The following is a 21,508-nucleotide window of genomic DNA, read 5'->3' as shown; positions in this document are numbered from 1 at the left end:
GCACAATCATGGCGCATAAATAAATACCCATAATGGAGGTGTGTTCACTCTGGGATTGAGCCAACCCCGACGTGCGTTTCTGCCGCTGATTATAACCAAAAAAAACACTCACCTGTATTATCTGTAGGAATCTCCTCTTTACACCGCTCATCAACCCTCAAATATGTCTCTGTAATATGGGTCAGATCTTTACCCTGAAACAGATGGAGAAGTTGTATCAAATGATTCAGAAGAACAAAAAAGATCATAATAATAATAATTTTATTTATATAGCGCCAACATATTCCGCAGCGCTTTACAAATTATAAAGGGGATTTGTACAGACAATAGACATTACAGCATAACAAAAATCAGTTCAAAATAGATACCAAGAGGAATGAGGGCCCTGCTCGCAAGCTTACAATCTATGAGGAAAAGGGGAGACACCAGAGGTGCATGGTAACAATTGCTTTCGTTGTTTGGACCAGCCATAGTGTAAGATCATAAATTAAATAAAAAAATGACAGCAGTAATTATCACATAGCTGCAGGTCTCCTGTATAAATCTAACCTATTGGATCCGATTGTCATGATATGTACTTTTGCCCTGTCCTGTATTTGAATAATACGCCATTTGATGTATGTAACTGTTCTCTGGTTTCTATTAGCTGTAATCTATGTATTCTCTTGTGCTGGGAGTTCACCTGTAACAATATGTCTCCTTCCCCCAATACTTGCAGCCCTAAGCTCTAATGTAATTAAGCTTTGTCAACATCACTAGTGGAGGAATAGCCATTCTTCCTCACAGCAGGTGGCTAGTCAAATGTACATACTACATAGATTAAGCGGAGCCCACCAGTCTAGAATCTTCTGGTGGACTCAACCATTGAATAGAAGGTGTGACCCCTACCCCCCTTCATGGGCGGATCCCAGGAGCTCAGACAATCCATTCTTATTTTGAGATCAGATGTGAGTTGATCCTTGAAGGAGAAGGAGTGGGGATTCTTAGCTGAGGCAAGACCCCATGTCCATCTGGGACTGCGGAAGCGAACGGGGCGAGACTTGAGCTGAGGACATATCTCGTCATTCGTGAGATTGTTTTGGGATCCCTTGGACTAATTGTGGACTATTGCTTTGTTACCTGGCACAAGGATTATCGGGAGGTGCCCCCGAACCTGTTCCACTGGACTAATTGTGGACTCTGTAGATCTACCTGCATGTGTTGTTCCAGCGTTCTTGATAATAAATCTGTGGAATCATCCCTTGGCCTGTTGTCCCTTCTTGCTCTGCCGTACACCCAGTCACAAACTGGTGGCAAGCGGTGGGATCAGAGCAGAAGGAATGGAGGACAATGGCCCAACATCGGGAACCAACACCGCAGAGTACAAGAACTGGACTTTGGGGAGCCTACAATCAAAGGCCCGTGAAGTAGGAGTCCGTTTTAAGGGACTCTCCAAGGAGCAGCTTATTGAGGCTTTGGAAGGAGTTCGCCTGCAAGATGACGCTGAGGAAGGACCCTCGCAGCAAATGGAGGAAAGACTGCAGCCGGAGGTAAATACCCAAAAAAGTCAGTGGGTTGTGTGGTACGAGGAGGAGTTGGCATTGCTGGGAGAAGAGGCCACCATAGACGATAAGAGGGAGGCCATTCACAGAGCTCAGGAGAGGGAGGCCATTCACAGAGCCGAGGAGAGGGAGGCCATTCACAGAGCTCAGGAGAGGAAGGCCATTCACAGAGCCGAGGAGAGGAAGGCCATTCACAGAGCCGAGGACAGAGCTCAGGAGATGGCATTGCTGGAGAGGCAGATCGCTTTGGAAGCAGCTAGAAGCTCCAGACAGACTGTAACCCCAGCACCCACCATGAGGGAACTCCCCAGAGTGTCCCGCAAAGACTTCAAGCCCTTTAATGAGGCTGCAGGCGACATTGAGGGCTTCTTCCAGGACTTTGAGCATCAGTGTCGATTAATGGAAGTCCCGGAAAGGGACCGAGTCCGACATCTGGTGGGGCTCTTAGAGGGTGGAGCTGCCGCAGCCTATAGAGCTATGGACCCTCAGGGGAACTGTGAGTATGTGGAGATTAAACGGACTATTCTAGAACATTATGCTGTTACCCCAGACACTTACAGGACTTAGTTCCGTACTTTAGCCTGTGATGAGGAAGTGTCTTTCAAGATGTATGCCTACAGACTCAAACAAATATGTCATCGCTGGCTGGAGGCAGAGGAGGCCTTAACCTGGGAGACCTTCCTCCAGGTTATCCTAAAAGAGCAGTTTTACTTCAAGTGCCCTGCTGAGATCCGGGAATGGGTGCGTGAGAGGAGACCAGCCACTGTGGAGGAAGCTGCAGCTCTAGCTGATGAGGCTCTCACCATCAAGCCTCAGTGGAGGGTTCTGTTGGAGGATGGAGAGAGGCCTACCAGCTTCACAACACCGGTGGCCCCCTGTTCTTTTGTCCCCATTGTTCCCCGTTCCTCTAAGCCACCACCTCATGCTGATACCCGTGCCAAAGTGCCTCCAGTTGCTTATACTGCGTTTTCTGGAATACGACGAGGAGAGGAAGTAGCAGAGCGCAGGTGTTATGGTTGTGGGCATCTGGGGCATCTGCAGGCCTCATGCCCAGCCAGCTCATGGAGAAGTCGTCCTCAAACCCCTACAGCACCTTCAGGCAGGAGCCGGCCTCCAGGTTCCCTTACCCCTCGCCCAAGAGGACTCCTTGGATGGAGTGAGACCCAGCAGAGATGCTATCGATGTGGACAGCCGGGGCATCTGCAAGCCTCCTGCCCAGCTGTTCAAATGAGGATTAATCCTGTACCCAGTCGTATTATTAATTATGTACACCCAAGTGCCATGGAGGACGACGTGTCACCACTACGTGAGGACTGGCCTAGTGCCTCACCCACCCATGTTGCACCACTAGGAGTTTATGGTGTGCGACCCGCAGCTATGACGACTTCTGCTCATCGAGGTAAGCACTTGCAGGAGGTCGTGCTGGATGGACAGAGACTTATTGGATTTTGTGACTCAGGGGCTTTCCTCACACTGGCTGATCCCCGAGTGGTTCGGCCTGAGGCAATCCATCGAGGACCTGGGATTGTCATTGAACTGGCTGGTGGACAATGGAGGACTATTCCCAAAGCCACTGTGGATCTGAACTTTGGTTTTGGGGTCAGGCGATGTGTGGTTGGGGTGATGGGTGGTCTGCCTGCAGATGTTCTCCTGGGCAATGATGTGGGAGAGCTACGATGCCAATTCGTGGCTGCATGAAGCCACATGCAAGTTACGCTCTGCCTGTGTGTACTTAACCAGCGACCTGTAGAGGTCCCTGGTACGTACACAAATTGGGAGGGGAAGGGATTGTCATGATATGTACTTTTGCCCTGTCCTGTATTTGAATAATACGCCATTTGATGTATGTAACTGTTCTCTGGTTTCTATTAGCTGTAATTTATGTATTCTCTTGTGCTGGGAGTTCACCTGTAACAATATGTCTCCTTCCCCCAATACTTGCAGCCCTAAGCTCTAATGTAATTAAGCTTTGTCAACATCACTAGTGGAGGAATAGCCATTCTTCCTCACAGCAGGTGGCTAGTCAAATGTACATACTACATAGATTAAGCGGAGCCCACCAGTCTAGAATCTTCTGGTGGACCCAACCATTGAATAGAAGGTGTGACCCCTACCCCCCTTCATGGGCGGATCCCAGGAGCTCAGACAATCCATTCTTATTTTGAAATCAGATGTGAGTTGATCCTTGAAGGAGAAGGAGTGGGGATTCTTAGCTGAGGCAAGACCCCATGTCCATCTGGGACTGCGGAAGCGAACGGGGCGAGACTTGAGCTGAGGACATATCTCGTCGTTCATGAGATTGTTTTGGGATCCCTTGGACTAATTGTGGACTATTGCTTTGTTACCTGGCACAAGGATTATCGGGAGGTGCCCCCGAACCTGTTCCACTGGACTAATTGTGGACTTTGTAGATCTACCTGCATGTGTTGTTCCAGCGTTCTTGATAATAAATCTGTGGAATCATCCCTTGGCCTGTTGTCCCTTCTTGCTCTGCCGTACACCCCGTCACACCTATTTCTAACCAGCAGTCTCCATAACCAGAAAATGGTGATAAGATCCAGATAACATTTAATGTCTATGATCAGCTTTATCCTGTCATCTCCACCAGATATAAAACATACACTGAATGGCCACATTATTAGAGACACCCGTCTACTGACTGTTTGTTTTCAGAACCTCAGATATTCATCTTGTAATAGATTCCACTAGATGAAGAAGTAATTGTGCAGGAAACAGTGGCCCATCCCGATAGGATAGCTTCTTACAGTTGGTGCAAAATAAGATGGAGAAACTGACATGTTGTGAACAGTCTGTTTTACCAAGAGACTCTCTATAGGATTAAAACATGAGGACTATGAAAGCCGGGGAAGCAATAGACAAACTCTGTAATGTTCCTGGAATCAATCCATTAGTAGACCATTGCGACATTGTGCATTGTCCTTCTACTGAAGGGTAAACAGCTGCCATGAAGTGATGAACTTAATTGGTCAAAATGCTTATGTAAAGGTACCTTCACACATAACGATTTCATTAACAATATCGTTGCAACGTCACGCTTTTTGTGACGTAGCAACGATCCCGCTAACGATCTCGTTATGTGTGACAGCGACCAACGATCAGGCCCCTGCTGGGAGATCGTTGGTCGCTGGGGAATGATCAGGACCTTTTTTTGGTCGCTGATCACCCGCTGTCATCGCTGGATCGGCGTGTGTGACGCTGATCCAGCGATGTGTTCACTTGCAACCAGGGTAAATATCGGGTTACTAAGTGCAGGGCCGCGCTTAGTAACCCGATATTTACCCTAATTACCATTGTAAAAGTAAAAAAAAAAAAAAACAGTACATACTCACATTCCGATGTCTGTCACGTCCCCGGTCGTCAGCTTCCCTGCACTGACTGTCAGCGCCGGCCGTAAAGCAGAGCACAGCGGTGACGTCACCGCTGTGCTCTGCTTTGCGACCGGCGCTGACACAGTCAGTGCGGGAAGCTGACGGCGGGGGACGTGACAGACATCGGAATGTGAGTACATACTGTTTTTTTTTTTTACTTTTACAATGGTAACCAGGATAAATATCGGGTTACTAAGCGCGGCCCTGCACTTAGTAACCCGATGTTTACCCTGGTTACCGGGGGACTTCGGCATCGTTAAAGACAGTTTCAATGATGCCGAAGTCGTTCCCCTGATCGTTGGTCGCCGGAGAGAGCTGTCTGTGACAGCTCCCCAGCGACCACACAACGACTTACCAACGATCACGGCCAGGTCGTATCGCTGGTCGTGATCGTTGGTAAGTCGTTTAGAGTAATGGTACCTTAAGCCCTAATGTCCAAACATCTATCCACAGATAAGAAAGGATCCAGCATGAGCCAAGAAAACATCCCCCACCCTTACTCTACCTCCACTAGCCTGAAATGATGACACCTGACATAAAGGAGACATGGATTCCTGCTGCGTGCATGAAATTCTGACCCACTAATCAGCGCGGTGTAACAGAAATCTGGAGTCATCTGACTGCACAATGTTTTCCACTGCTCAGTGATATCATTTTTACTCAATTAAGTTTTTTTTTCTATTTGACTCAGTTAATGGCGGCACTGGAACTGGTCATCTGGTGTTATATCCCACCTGTGCTAAGGACCAATGATTGTATTCAAACACGTTAGTTGGACTCCAGTTCTGTATTCAGTTAAAACTTACAAGACTGAACTACCTGCTCCTCAGCACAATTATTAATAACTTCCTCGACAAGTCACTAACGTTCACAGGATCCAATTTCATTGTATTTTCTTCCTCAATCACAACATTCTCAGTACTTTTGATAAAAAATCTCTTGAGGTTGAGAGTTTTTCAAAAGTTACCTAGTTGAAATGCTCTATACTCCCAGTGTAATGAGGTTTCACACTGAAAAATGATCACTTCATTTTATATTACACTCCAGGGTTACAGGTCTAATCTCTATACAACAAAGTAACGGTAAGAAAGTGTTGGTACCTCTAATAAATTGGCCATCTATAATATAACGGTGGGAGCGTCACTCTGTCCAAAGCCTTTATAGACTGCGCAAGCGCGACGCACCGCGCCTGCGCAGTCTGGACCAGAGTGACGCAGCCGATCTTACTTATCTCCCCACCAATATACCGGCCAGGGGGGCTCCACACACCCGTGTATCCCCCATAATATAGCGGCCATGGGGGGCTCCATGCTCTGCAGCTCCGGTCAGGGTAGATGTAGAGCCCAGCGGAGCTCCAGGACCTTCGATGATGTCACCAGCATGTGACCAGTGACACAAGTGGGCGGAGTATCCATTATAGCCAGCGCCGCACTCAGGCAGTAAGTACAGCCACACTCATGCAGTACAGCCACACTCACCCGCATTCACACAGTACAGCCACACTCAGCCGCACTCACACAGTACAGCCACACTCAGCTGCACTCACACAGTACAGCCACATGCAGTACAGCCACACTCAGTATAGCCGCACTCAGGCAGTACAGCCACACTCAGCCGTACTCAGGCTGTACAGCCGCGCTCAGTATAGCCGCAGTCAGGCAGTACAGCCACACTCAGCCGCACTCACATAGTACAGCCACATGCAGTACAGCCACGCTCAGTATAGCCGCACTCAGGCAGTACAGCCACACTCAGCCGTACTCAGGCAGTACAGCCGCAGTCAGGCAGTACAGCCGCGCTCAGTATAGCTGCACTCAGGCAGTACAGCCGCGCTCAGTATAGCCGCACTCAGGCAGTATAGCCGTGCTCTGTATAGCCGCACTCAGGCAGTACAGGCGCGCTCAGTATAGCCGCACTCAGTAAAGCCGCACTCAGGCAGTACAGCCGCGCTCAGGCAGTTCAACTGCACTTAATACAGCCGCGCTCAGTATAGTCGAACTCATGCAGTACAGCCACGCTCAGTATAGCTGCACTGAGGCAGTACAGCCACACTCAACCGCACTCAGGCAGTACAGCCACACTCAACCGCACTCAGGCAGTACAGCCGCGCTCAGTATAGCCGCACTCAGGCAGTACAGCCGCGCTCAGTATAGCCGCATTCAGGCAGTACAACCACTCACAGTACAGCCGCACTGGGGCACTACAGCCGCGCTCAGTATAGCAGCACTCATGCAGTACAGCCGCTCTCAGTATAGCCGCACTCATGCAGTACAGCCACGCTCAGTATAGTCGCACTCAGGCAGTACAGCCACACTCAGCCGCACTCAGGCAGTACAGCCGCGCTCAGTATAGCAGCACTCATGCAGTACAGCCACTCTCAGTATAGCCGCACTCATGCAGTACAGCCGCGCTCAGTATAGCTGCACTCATGCAGTACGGCTGCGCTTAGTATAGCCGCAGTCAGGCAGTACAGCCGCGCTCAGTATAGCTGCACTCAGGCAGTACAGCCGCGCTCAGTATAGCCGCACTCAGGCAGTACAGCCGTGCTCTGTATAGCCGCACTCAGGCAGTACAGGCGCGCTCAGTATAGCCGCACTCAGGCAGTACAGCCGCGCTCAGTATAGCCGCACTCAGGCAGTACAGCCGCGCTCAGTAAAGCCGCACTCAGGCAGTACAGCCGCGCTTAGTAAAGCCGCACTCAGGCAGTACAGACGCGCTCAGGCAGTTCAACTGCATTCAGTATAGCTGCGCTCAGGCAGGATAGCTGCGCTCAGGCAAGATAGCCGCGCTCAGGCAAGATAGCCGGAAAAAGATGGGAGCAACATATGGCAGAATGGAAACAGGAACAGGCAAAATGGGTGCAGCACATTACAACAGAATGGGGGCACAGGATGGGAGCAGCACATGACAGAATGGTTGCGCACGATGGGAGCACCACATGACAAGATGGGGGCGCAGGATGGGAGCACATGACAGGATGAGGACGCAGGATGGAGCAGCACATGACAGGATGGGGACGCAGGTTGGAGCAGCACATGACAGGATGGGGATGCAGGTTGGAGCAGCACATGCCAGGATGGGGGCGCAGGATTGAGCAGCACATGACAGGATGGGGATGCAGGAAGGAGCAGCACATGACAGGATGGGGGAGCAAGATGGGAGCAGCACATACCAGGATGGAGACCATATACCAATATAAATGATCGCCACCCGGGCGTAGTACAGGTTCAATAGCTAGTTCAGTATATAAAACTGGTGGCTAAAACAAGACTGAACACAAGACCTTCACAGCCTTCTACACATCATAGGGGAGATCTCATGACACCTTCTCTCCACCTACCTGATGATCCTGAGGAACATCGAGATTTTCGTGTTTATAGTCCTGTGGGAGAAGAGGACGCGGACATCTCTCTGGTGTTGTCCTCTTACTGTATGGATCTGTAGGAAACACATACAGGGACTGAATTCATTCTTTACATACAGATAATTATAGGCCGTGTGTATTTAGTCCTGTCTATTACCTGGTGATGTGAGGGGCTGGGGAACCTCCATCATGACGTCCTTGTACAGATCTTTATGTCCTTCTAAATACTCCCACTCCTCCATGGAGAAATAGATGGTGACATCCTGACACCTTATAGGAACCTGACACATACAATGATACCGTCATCCCCCGATCCCTCCATAGCGTTACTGTATAATGTCCCAGCATTCTCAGCAGTGTCACCTCTCCAGTCAGAAGCTCAATCATCTTGTAGGCGAGTTCTAGAATCTTCTGGTCATTGATGTCCTCATGTATCAGGGGGTGAGGTGGAGGCCCTGTGATTGGGCTCAGGGGTCTTCCCCATCCCTCAGACACAGGGGCCTGACAGCGCTCACTAGAGGTCTTCTTCACTACTGTGTAATCCTGGTTATGGAGAATGGAGAGACATTAATAAACCTCACTACAGACATTTCCAGAGTCCTCACCTCTCCAGTTCTGTCCATCTGTTATTCCCATAGATAAGAATGATGGAATGTGACGTCATCAGAATCTCTCACCTCTCCAGTAAGCCGGAAGAGGATCTCTAGGGTGAGGTGTAATATCCTCTCCGCCATCTTGTCCCTGTCCCTATCCATCCTTGTAGGGTCACTCAGGAGAATTCTCTTATATAGAAGATCTCCACTGAGAGGATCCGATATTGTAGGGACCTGAATGGGGAGAAGATGATGATGTAACATCATAAAGATCCCATGTAAGAAATCTCCGGAGCGGTTACCGGCGTCACATGATCACTACATCCAGTCATGGCCCCGTCCTGCCCCCGGTATAACACACAGTCCCATTAAAGTCATATACAGAGATTTATCACCGGCTCAGCACTGAGAGGGTTAATGTCCCCTGCGCCCAGTAATGGGGAATCTCCAGCACCTACCTCCACCTGCAGAGCCGCACACCACATATATGGCTGTTCTGTGCGCACAGGACCTGTGATGAGGTCACAGGAGGGGAGGAGTCAGGGGTCACATGATCAGGGGCCTCAGTGTATGCAGGACTCTGCTGTGCTGGTTGTTATGGTGCTAGATGAAGGGAAGTTTCTGTGTGGGGTCAGGATGGGTTTACAGGGTGGATGTAGCAGAGCCGTGTGTGAATGAGGTGTACGGAGCGGAGCCGCGTGTATATGAGGTATATGGAGCGGAGCCGTGTATGAGGTGTACAGAGCGGAGCCGTGTGCTATGTACACCTGGGGCTAGACCTGTCAATCATCTGGAGTGGGTGGGGAGAATCTCGCCGTGGGCCGCACTGGATTTTCCAGGTCTCTGTATCGTCTCCGTCCTCTTCTATCTATGGTCTCTGAAGCTCCGGAGCTTATCGCGCAGTCAGGCTCAGATTCTTGCCGCTTGGGGATCAGGAGATTCTGTGTGAATGTAAAGTGTAACCGTCGTTATCATTTTTACTTAATAATAATGTAGGACAAGTGATTTTTTAATAAAGTTTCAAATATACTTTATAAATGAAATCCAAAAGAAAACCTTTCAGAAACCTTCTAGAAGATTCTCCCGATGCTGTTTGTGAACCAGACAATTTGCTCGTTGTGAGGTTAAGTTCGTATTCAGTTCCACAGACACTCGATGCGGCTTTCTGTGGGTGCGGAGCCTACACAGCGCGGTCCTGGCTGAACCCCATGCACTGGTCAGTACAGCAACAGTCTCCTCATTCCTCTCTGTCTCCTCAGTTTCATCAGTCTTGTCTCCTCAGTCTCCGGCACAGCGCTGAGTTCTGTCACTTGTTGGTTGTTGGCACACGGCTCCTCTGCCTGTCAGATGATTGTCCTGTGTGCTCAGTGACAAATCTATGGAACGTGACTCCAGGTTGGTGATGTGAGACCAGTAAGTGAAATACCTGTCTTTCACGATGGGTATGTGTCCTGTCTTGGAATGTGTTTCTTACAAAAATAGGATTTCCTCTCTTTGTCTATGTATGGTATAAAGAATTTGTGATCGCTTCTGTGGTGTGTTAAAACCTCTTGCATTAAGCAAGCGGAGTTCAATTGATCCCATATCATGACAATAGAAGGTAAAGGAAAGAATGGGGAACGTGGCTACAAGTAGAAGAGAAAAAGAGGTGGGGTGGGAGAATGAAGCAAAACATGAAGGGATGGGAAAAAGAAGGTCCAAGCTGATGTAATTAGGAGTGGTCGACTGGCTTCGGAAGGGCTCTAAGGGCCAGAAGACACCTCTAGTGTAACAAAAAGGGAAGAAAGGGGTGAGGTATTGTTTACACCTGACTCACTGAATTTAGATCCCCTAAAAGGAAGTAGACTATCTATGGGAGATTACACCCTCCCCGGTGCAAGAATCAGTCCCCCAAGCCTTTTTTTTTTTTTTTTTAAAGAATGTATAAGTATGTTAGCTGTATTATTGTACTAACAATGATATTAGCAAAAATTACCATAGAAACTGAATACCGTACTATATAAACTGAATTGGATAACATTAAAACAGCATTTATATATGCTTGTCTCAGCTTTTCAGGTGTGCAGAATAAAAAGAGAAAAGGTAAAAATGATAATTCTTGGGGAATTGGAGCAATTTCCCTGCCACTCCATGTTCTGAATTCTTCTCTGGGTCTTTGCTGTGGTTCTCTCTGGGGTTGGGGAACATTATCCAGCTTGGGAACTTCAGGAAGACCAGGCCAGTCCATAGATGAAATCGAGAAGGTTGATATGCAGACATGGGGATTCAGTGGATGCTCTAGTCCACTGGTCTGAAACCACATGAACCAGGGCTCATACCTCTGAACGCCCGATCTCCTTTGACCATGGGCATAATATTACTTAGACGACACACCACAAAACAAGCAATAATATACTGAACAGTCCCAGCAAAATACCCAAGAAGGTACAAAATTATGAAGTCTCACCCTTTTGCTGACTCGCATTGATTAGAGCAGCTGTGTGATACCCACAGAGAGGAGGTTTCAACAAACTTAGGAAGCCTTCAGACCATTGAGGTACATGACCAGGTGACCTGAGGCTCACAACCTGGCTTCTCCAAATGTCTCCATGGAGCCACGTAAGCCTCAGGTCAAAATCCTGGCTTCCCCAAACGTATCCATGAGGCTCAGGTGACCGGTGGGTCAAAATCCTGGCTTCCCCAAACGTATCAATGCTAGAGATGGGTTGCACCTTATATTTAGAAGTCGCCTTGTTACACTTATCAGAAGAGCTTTAAACTAGAACAATGTGGGAAGGGAAGCAAAAGGCCAGAATAAAAAATTATCTGACAAATACTATTGAGAACTCTGCTATTAAAAGAGGAAAGGAAGAAGAAAGAAAAAAATCTAAATAATACAAATATTGGAGGAACAGAAACCAGTCACAAACTAAAATGTTTCTATACAAATGCACAAAGCATGGGCAACAAACAAGGGGAATTGGAACTACTAACACAGAAGAAATATGATGTAATTGGAATCACTGAAACGTGGTGGGACGATATACATGATTGGAATACAAGGCTAGAAGGATACAAATTATTTGCAAGAAACAGACTTGATAAACGAGGAGGAGGTGTTGCATTGTATGTTAGAAAAGCGTATATCTGCACAGAGATTGAAGCTTCAGAGACTGGGAGTTCTGTGGAAACTGTTTGGGTAAGAATACAAGGAGAGAACAACGGAAAGGACACCATTGTAGGCATTTACTATAGGCCGCCTGTGCAAGCTGAAGATATGGATGAACTCTTTGTGCATCGAATGGCCAAGTTCTCCAAAAAATATGACATAGTGGTCATGGGAGATTTCAACTAGCCAGACATTTGTTGGGAATATCTCTCAAGCAAAACTAACAGGTCAAGCAAATTCTTATCCTCTCTTGCTGACAACTTTATCTCCCAAAAGGTAGGGGAAAAAATAATGGGATCTGCTACCTTGGATCTAATCCTTATAATTAGGGAGGAAATGGTTGAGGAGGTAAGAGTAGCTGGGACCCAAGGAGACAGCGACCACGCTATTTTAGAGTTTTGGATAACTAGTGGAGGAAGACCTGTGAAGACTCAGACTTCAAGGTTAGATTTCATAAAGGCAGATTTTAAGGGACTCACAGAATCGGAGGGATCCAATGGCTGGATATCCTTAAGGACAAAAATGTCCAGGAAGGATGGGAAATCTTGAAAAATGAGATTCTCAAAGCACAATCGTTAACAATTCCAAAAAGAGGCAAGAATACAAAGCATTTAAGAAAACAAGAATGGATGAACACAGAACTTATCATGCTAAAAAGGAAGAAATATTTACGAAATGGAAAGAGAGAGGCATATCTAAAGAAGAATATAATACTGTCAGAAGAACCTGCAGGGCACGAATCAGTTTATCTAAAGCTGACAATGAATTAAGGCTTGCAAGAGACGTCAAAAACAATAAAAAAGTATTTTAGGGATATGTCAAAAGTAAAATAAAAGTCAAAGAGGCTATAGGATTTTTACAGATTGAAAATGATGAAATGGTAAGAAAGGATGTTGAGGAGGCCAAACTTTTAAATTCCTATTTTGCATGCTTTCTCTCAGAAAGGAAATGTAACATCAACTGATCTTCACTATCCTATTAAAGGAATACAAGATGTTAGGTGTCGAGTTGCCGCTTCTGCACAAGGGGAATCTCGAGCCATCTCCGCTACGGTCTCCCATTCTTATCCAGCCGCAGTGGAGTCTGCTCAGCAGAGACGTCGGTCCCAGCATCTTGCTCAGTCTCACTCTGTACAAAGAGTTACTGCTGCTTTTCCTGCTTCTGCCATTGAAGTCAGTGTTGGGCAGCGGCGAGCAGATGCTTTTGGGGCTAAGTCCTGCTTTTCTCTTTCTGAGCATGCCCAGGGCAAGATCTCCCATTGGAGATCGAGGGTCCCATGCTCAGGTACTGCAGCACATCCCATTGGTCCTCCAGGAAGGTCCTGAAAGGGCAAAACTTTGGTAGCAGCTTCCCATTGGTCCTTTATTGGAAGGTCCTGAACGTGCTGCAACTATATAAGCTGCGCATGACCGCACGGCCATGCGCTAGTGTACATTTGTAAATGTGTGTGTGTTGTGAGTGAAAGTCGCTCTTTAAATAACCCTCCCTATTGGATGACTGTTCGCGGAAGGTGTATGTTTGCTATCTAGCGCCCGACTTAGCCATCAGCACGTAAACACACAATACAGCGTCTTATTGCTGTGACCGCCAGTGCGGCGCCTTGTGCTTTCACAGCGCTTTCCTGACCCAAGCCTGGTTGGTTAGTGGCGTTCGCCAGTGCGGCACTGCATGCACTCTCGTGCTTCTATTGCTGTCACTCTGACACCTCAGTAGCGGTGTCGAGCGCATGAGGTCTATGTACTCAAATCCTGTGTCTTGGGATTGAGTTCTGAGACTCGTTGCTTGCGCTCTTGGTGCGGTACCACGGCCCTGTGACGTAACAGGGTTCGCTTCCTTCATACAGGGTGAGGTTAGCCCATGTGTGTATTCACTTTGTACCGCCATATAGTCCGTCATTACTTGGCAGCAGGTTCCATCTCTGCACGGTGGACCCCGGGCTGCGAACGCACCATACTCTATCTGTCTTATTATTTGGTGCGTTCCGCTAGCCCTAACACAAGAATCCAGGATATCTATAAACAGAAAGATAGTGAGGAAACACTTAGCTAACATAAATGAATTCAAGTCTCCAGGTCCTGATGAATTACACCCCAGAGTACTGAACGAGATAGCAGAAGACATTTTTGAAACACTCTCCCTAATCTTTGACAATTCTTGGAGAACAGGAGAAGTCCCAGAACACTGGAGAAGAGCAAATGTTGTTCCTATCTTCAAAAAGGGGAAGAAGGTGGACCCAGGGAATTATAGGCCGCTGACTTCTATACCAGGAAAGATCTTTGAACAAATTATTAAAAAACATGTATGTAAGTACTTGGATAAGAATGAAGTGATTAACCAGAGTCAGCATGGTTTTATAACTAATAAGTCTTGTCAGACTAACTTGATTTCCTTTTATGTCAGAATCACTGACTGGATGGATCAGGGAAATGCTGTGGATATAGTATATCTTGAGTTCAGCAAAGCATTTGACAAAGTATCTCACACCATCCTTATTTAATTAATGACTAAGTATGGAATGGACAAGGCAACTGTTAGGTGGATTCATAACTGGCTTAGTGATCAGACCCAGAGTGGTCGTAAATGGCTGCACATCCAGTTGGAAGACTGTCTTAAGTGGGGTACCACAGGGTTCTGTCCTGAGCCCTGTATTGTTCAACATCTTTATTAATTTATTAATTTAGATAAAGGAATTGAGGGTAAACTGATTAAATTTGCTGATGACACAAGGCTAGGAGGGATAGCTAATACTGGAAAAGAGAGGATTCAAAAATATATAAATAAACTGGAGCAGTGGACAGCAACTAACAGAATAGATTTTAGCAGGGAAAAAATGCAAAGAACTACATCTGGGCAATAAAAATGAAAAAAGCATATACAGAATGGGAGGAATAGGGCTAAGCAACAGCACATGTGAAAAAGACTTGGGTATACTAATAGATCACAGACTGAACATGAGTCAACAGAGTGGTGCAGCAGCAAAAAAGGCAAATACAATTCTGGGATGTATTAACAGAAGCATATAGTCTAGATCATGCAAAGTCATTATTGCCCTCTACTCCTCTTTGGCCAGACCTCATCTGGAATACTGTGTCCAGTTTTGGGCACCACATTTAAAAAAAATACATCAACAAACTGGAGCACGTTCCGAGAAGAGTGACCAGAATGGTGACCAGTCTGCAAACCATGTCCTATGAGGAATGGTTACAGGATTTGGGAATGTTTAGCTTGGAGAAAAGACTTAGAGGAGACTTAATAGCTGTCTACAAATTTCTCAAGGGCTGTCACATTGTACAAGGATCATCTTTATTTTCATTTGCACAAGGAAAGACTTAAAGCAATGGGATGAAACTGAATGGGAAGAGACAGATTATATATTAGAATAAACTTTTTGACAGGGTGATCAATGAGTGGAACAGGCTGCCACAAGAGGTGGTGAGTTCTCCTTCAATGGAAGTCTTCAAACAGAGGTTGGACAGATATCTGTCTGGGATGATTTAGTGAATCCTGCTTTGCGCAGGATGGCCCAGGAGGTCCCTTCCAACTCTACCATTCTATGTATCTATGATTCCTCTGGAGATGAGGAGCAACGAGTAGGAATTGTTATTTCACTGTTGCCGGGGAGCATGTAGCTCTGAATTCCATAGGTTGTCAACTGACACCTAATGGAATGACCCGGCTCTCAGAAGCCAATTTCTATAGGGCCTCACTGAAAGGGTGAAGGATGCATTAGCAGTGTATGAAACTCCTGTGTCTTTGGAGGCTGCCATGTCCTTGGCTATTGGGTTGGACAGACGCCTGAGGGACAGGTGGGTAAGACCACTTGCTTCTGAGACCTCTTTCCGGGACAAGATCCCGGTGTTGGAGGAAAGGTCCGGGGGTGAACCTATACTTGCGGAGTTAGAGGAACCCATGCAGTCGGGAAGGACATTCAGGTCACATATTTCCCCCAACATTTTATTGGGGCATCTCCTGCAATTCCAAAGCAAAAAGAGACTTAATTAACCCTTGGAAGCCTTGAGCTTGATATTCAAAGGGTGTGTTTGTCTTCAACAGAGGTGGTGATTCTGTGATTGTAGACAGTAGAGCTGGAGTCAGTATGGTGGATGCTGAGTTTGCTAGAACTGATAGTTTTGTCTGCTCTATCTTGGCTAAACCTATTCCTATTTGCGCCATCGACTCAGCACCACTTGCACAGAGAACACTGACACAAATTGTTCATAACTAGTGATGAGCAAGTGTACTCGTTGCTCGGGTTTTCCCGAGCACGCTCGGGTGACCTCCGAGCATTTGTTAGTGTTCAGAGATTAAGTTTTCCTCAGCTGAATGATTTACAGCTATTAGCCAGGCTGAGTACATGTGGGGGTTGCGTGGTTGCTAGGGAATCCTCACATGTAATAAATCTGTCTAGTAGCTGTAAATCATTCAGCTGCCGGGATGAAAACTTAATCTCCGAAAACTAACAAATACTCGGAGGTCACCCGAGCGTGCTCGGGAAAACCCGAGCAACGAGTACACTCGCTCATCACTATTCTTAACATAAGACTGAAGGTGGGCTCTTGGCATTATGAAATAATCCCTTGTTATGTCCTGAAGGGTCTCCACACTCCAATGGTTCTGGATTTTCCCTGGTTGGTGAAGCATAATCCAACTGTGGATTGGCTATCCAGAGAGATTGTAAAGTGGTGAGATTACTGTCATGGTAACTGCCTAAACGTTTCCCCTTCTGCTCTACAGGGTCCTTGTAGGGTATTTTTGTCTGACTTGGAGGACCCTGCCACAATATTGCAGAAGGGGAATGCCATCTTGGCCTTGTACACTGACCTGGAGGGTAAGGTGTTGGAGGCTCAGTGGGACGCCCCTGCCTGCTGCCCTTCGGGGAGGTTTTCTGTATCATTTAAATTGCACCGCAATGTAACTAGAGAAATTCATAACTCTGTACTTGCTGACCACCCAGGTGGTAAGGCAACCACGTACCTCCTTTCTCGTCATTTTTGGTGGCCATGCTTGAATCGAGATGTGGTTGAACAAGTGGCTTCCTGCAGTTTTTGTGCATATTCTAAGGTACCGCACACTCGTCCATCTAGTCCTGTTTTACCACTAACTGTTCCTAACAGGGTCAGAGGAGACAGGCATAAATGTATGACTGTCCGTAAAGCCGTACCAGGTCCGGACCTGAATGTGAATGACTTTGTGTGGTTGTCTACCAGGAATTTGAGGTTGAGGGTTCCTTCCTGGAAGTTGGAACCTAGATTCATTGGTCCCTATAAGATAACCGCAGTCATTGGTCCAGCAGCCTTTCGTCTTGAGCTACCTTAGGCTCTTAAGGTCTACGTTTTTCAGAAGTCTTTGCTCAAGAGATATGTAGAACCCCTCGAGCCCTCACCCCTACCGCTTCCCCCAATTATGGTTGATGGAAAGCTAGAGTTTCAAATTTGGAGGATTGTAGATTCTTGCCTCCGATGTCGTTCCCTACAATACTTGGTGCATTGGAGTGGTTATGGTCCAGAGGAAAGGATGTGTGTTTCTGCATCAAAGGTAAACGCTCCCAGGCTGGTTCATTCATTCCACACCTCTTATCTTGAGAAACCTGGTCTTGAGTGTCCGGAGTCCACTCATAGAAGGGAGGGGGGTACTGTTACGGATGTCTCAGAGGCTGCAGACTGTTTCACTGCATCAGTCTGCAGAAGGTCTCAGCAGTTTGCTTTGCAGACTAATGCCTGGTACTTCTGACATTAGGACCCAGTGGCCACCTCCCCCGATGCTAATGGACACACCAGGACCTGAGTGTTGATATACTTCCTGCTTGCTGCTAGCAAGAGCAGGTGATATTTTTCTATTTGCACTTCCCTGTTGAGGCTTGGAGCAGCAGCAGTCGGCTAGCGTCCTCTTTGGCGTTTGAAGGATGACAGTGTTTCTGTGATGGACACCGTATCAGGCTCACCACTAGAGACTGTACGCGTGTCCAAAGACGTGTCAGGGAACCCGGGGACTCCTGCAATGGAATGTGTGGACACGGCAGAAATTGTGCTGCAGGAGAAACAGGATCTGCAATCACATGAGCACTGGGGGAGTGATTGGAGCGGAGCTAGGTCCTGGACTCCTAGCAGGGATAGTGGGACCCAGCAGTGCCAAGAGAATAGTCAGTAAAGCCGAGGTCAGACCAGAGGGCAGCATGGTAACAAGCGGGTAACACGAATATAGTGGTAAGAATCAAGGTGGGGGTCAGAAGCCAGAGAAAGCAACGCAGTACCAGGTGGACAGGCAGGCAGGAAGTCAGAGATGTAGCCGGGGTAGAACCAAGAGTAACACAAAAAGTACAGAATCAGCAAACGAATATCAAACAGGAAACGGACCGGGTCATACACAGAACAATTGTACAGAAGCAAGCAATATACACAGGTATACAAGGGTCAGCTACTCAGCCAGGAACGGATGTATCACTGACAACAAGCATAGCACCAGTGCGGTTACTTATAGGCCTCCCCAAACCAAAGAGAGACCACATAGGATTAACCCTAGAAGGACCGTAACAGAAATTCCAGGCAGACCATGACAGTATCTCTCTGAGTCTACTCAAGTTTCCCCTTGTTTTGTGTATCCTAGCTGTTTTTAGTAGTTAGTAGGGTTCAACCAGCATTCACCTCTTCCTTCCCTAAGCAAGGCTTACCGCTAGGGTCTGACAGGGACTAGGTATCCTGTTGGGTGATAGGTGCGGAACCTATTTAGGGTCTCTTAGGGCAGACAGCCTGATGTTAGATCTGCCTACGGGTCTCCACTCCCATTTCCCTAGTGTTGGTCCCCCCCCTTCCCTTTATTCCTTTGTGTTGCAATTAGTCTGTCCTACACTGTGCATCACACCACATATACTCACACTCTACAGAATCAATGAGACAATCGATTTAGTAGATGGGTTATCTTGTGTCACTTGCGGTTTAAAAATACCCTTCTCTATCTACATTTGTAATTAGTAATGATCCCACAAACTCTTTTTTCATTTTTTATTTAGTTTTCAAGTCGGTGCATTAAACCTTTAAGTGTGGTGGAAGCATTAGAGTGTTTGTACAGCTGTGAAATGCATTGCAGGTCTTCAGGATCATTGTCCATATTTAACTGAAAAGACGCAGTCCCTAACTGGGGCCTAGCTCGTGCACAGGTGATGCAATTTGATTTTTCTATAGTTTTTGCCGTTTACCTCATCCATTCATTTTTCTCTGTGTACCCTGTCTCTAATACCTTATACCGTACTTAATTTCATAATAATGGACTATTGGTCCTAATTCTTCTTGTATGTTTTCCATCCAACCTCTAATGTTCTTCTAGTGTTAATGTTATGTTGTTTATTGCAGTTATTAGGTTCTGTGAATCATGTATCCGGATTCGTCACCCCCATGTATTAGGTACCTATAACCTTTCCGCATGGTCCATATGATGTGGCAAACCCCACAAGAATACTGAGTTTGAAGTGGCCACAGAACATACTGTACATACTTATCTGCTCACGTGAGCTTTGCTGCATCCTCTATGTTTCACAACTGTCCTTCATCAGCGAGCAGAAATCCACCTCACTCCGTGATATAAGGTAACGTTTTTCTACTGGATAATCCAGTCGAAAATCACTGTAAGCCTTTGGAAGTGGTATATAATAATTTTGAACACACAGTATGATGCACAGAATAAATGCAACCTGTGTAAACTCCATCACCCTCTCTTTCTTTTGGACATTGGTTTCTTCACTGAGGTTGAGATGAGTCCTGTCCTTTTAAGGAGACCCTCCTTTGTAGTCAGTCTTTTGCCTGCAGCGATGGTGGGGATTCCCTATGTGTCCCTCATTATTCTCATTTGCACATGGCAACACGAGAAGCAATGGAATGAAACTGAAAGGGAGAAGATACAGATTAGATATTAAAAAAAAACTTTTTGACAGTGAGGGTGATCAATAAGTGGAATGGGCTGCCATGAGAGGTGGCGATTTCTCTTTCAATTAAATTCTTCAAACAGAGGCTCATCGACATCTGTCTGTGATGGTGGTTTGATGGGGGTTTGACGTGATGACCCTTGAGGCCCCTTCCAACTCTAACATTCTATGATTCTACGAGATCAAAGGCGGATCCGGCTTCAACAAATGCAGAGGTAGCTATAAATCCAGATTTTGTAACCAAAGACATTTGCAAAAAAACAATTGATAGTACGCATGAGAGTTAACCTCAAACTTTTAGAACCAGAGTCCTTAAATATCAGTTTTTATTTTATTTCTTTCTCTTTAGCCTTACAAAATTCGTTATTGTATCTGAATCACTGAATAATCACTGAATAATTATATTACCCGTTCGATCGCAGTACAGACAAAAATGAGCAGGTGTGTCAAGTTTAATTCCCTCCTTGGAGTTTCTTCAGGTCCCAAATTGCATCAGTTCTCCTCACTCAATGAGATGAGAGGAAGAAGTCACAAAAACACCCTCAAATGTTTTATTACCCTAAGATGTCTGCCCAAACGCATTGCCAGTGACATGGTCCCATCCACGAACAGTGGGGAGGGACTATAAATCATCATATCTCATATCTTGCTAGCAAGACCCTGGCAAAATTGACAGCAGAGACCAGAGTTATTCCAGGAGCTTTCTACTGCCCAGCATTTGAGAGCAGTAGTCCTCCACAATACAATTCCCTGAACCAACATGAGGATTGGTGATTCAGCGATAGCACCTTTATTGGAGTTGTCATAAAAAGAGCACCTGAGCAGAGAAAAAAGTGTCAACTGATAAAAGCAGTAGAAAATCCTCGGAAAAATATGTAAGAAACGGAAAAAAAAACTGCAACTGACTCTGACGATTCCTGTACAAACTAGAGATCCTGACCCGCAGTCCCTAAAGGTTCCTGCGTGAGCAGAGATAGCAGTAACCACAGTTTAGAAAATGGCAGCTCGGACCAAAACTGCCTAAAAGGCCATCGGTACGTTTCTCTTAAAGACCCAGGGGGCAGTGCTGAGTGTAAATTACCCACAAAAGAGAAAGTGTACTGAAAGAAAACGATGAAATACAAAATAAAGTATTATGTACATACTGTTAGATTATATGCTGCCTACTTTCTAAAAATAAACAGAAGGTAGGTGCAGAGAAAAAAAACAGAAACAGCAAGAAGAAAAACTAGCTGGAATTTCACTGACTGGCTTTAAGCTATAGCAGGATGGCTGACCATCGAAAAGAAACTATTACCAGAAGGAAATACAGAGGGGCAGAATATAAAGCCGCACCCAAAAGGTGATAGAGCAGTCAATTAACTAAATGAAAACACCTGTGCTTTGCTAAACAGACTGCAGACAGAACAACAGAACCTAACCACCTGGAGAAAAGGTGTCACTCTTGTGGCTCCGCAGACAGAGAAGCACATCACAAAACACAGGCTCAAAGGATTGAACACAGGAGCATGACAGTCAGCAGTTTTTCAAAATCTTTTCTGATTGTATTGGAAGGATT

At 46.4% G+C, this 21,508-nt stretch overlaps 1 protein-coding gene across 1 annotated transcript in view; it reads right to left on the bottom strand.

The window, feature by feature from the left end:
• Window positions 1-21,508, bottom strand: part of LOC138664108 (zinc finger protein 605-like) — a 224,247-nt gene that overhangs the window by 95,276 nt on the left and 107,463 nt on the right. Inside the window, exon 6 of the mRNA XM_069750535.1 lies at window positions 113-194. Coding sequence (XP_069606636.1) covers window positions 113-194 — 82 coding nt within the window. The remainder of the gene's footprint in view (window positions 1-112; window positions 195-21,508) is intronic.

The sequence above is a fragment of the Ranitomeya imitator genome, chromosome 2, assembly GCF_032444005.1.
Source record: "Ranitomeya imitator isolate aRanImi1 chromosome 2, aRanImi1.pri, whole genome shotgun sequence".
Taxonomy (NCBI): domain Eukaryota; kingdom Metazoa; phylum Chordata; class Amphibia; order Anura; family Dendrobatidae; genus Ranitomeya; species Ranitomeya imitator.
The sequence above is the reverse complement of the archived record's forward strand: the minus strand, read 5'-3'. Positions and strand labels throughout refer to the sequence as shown.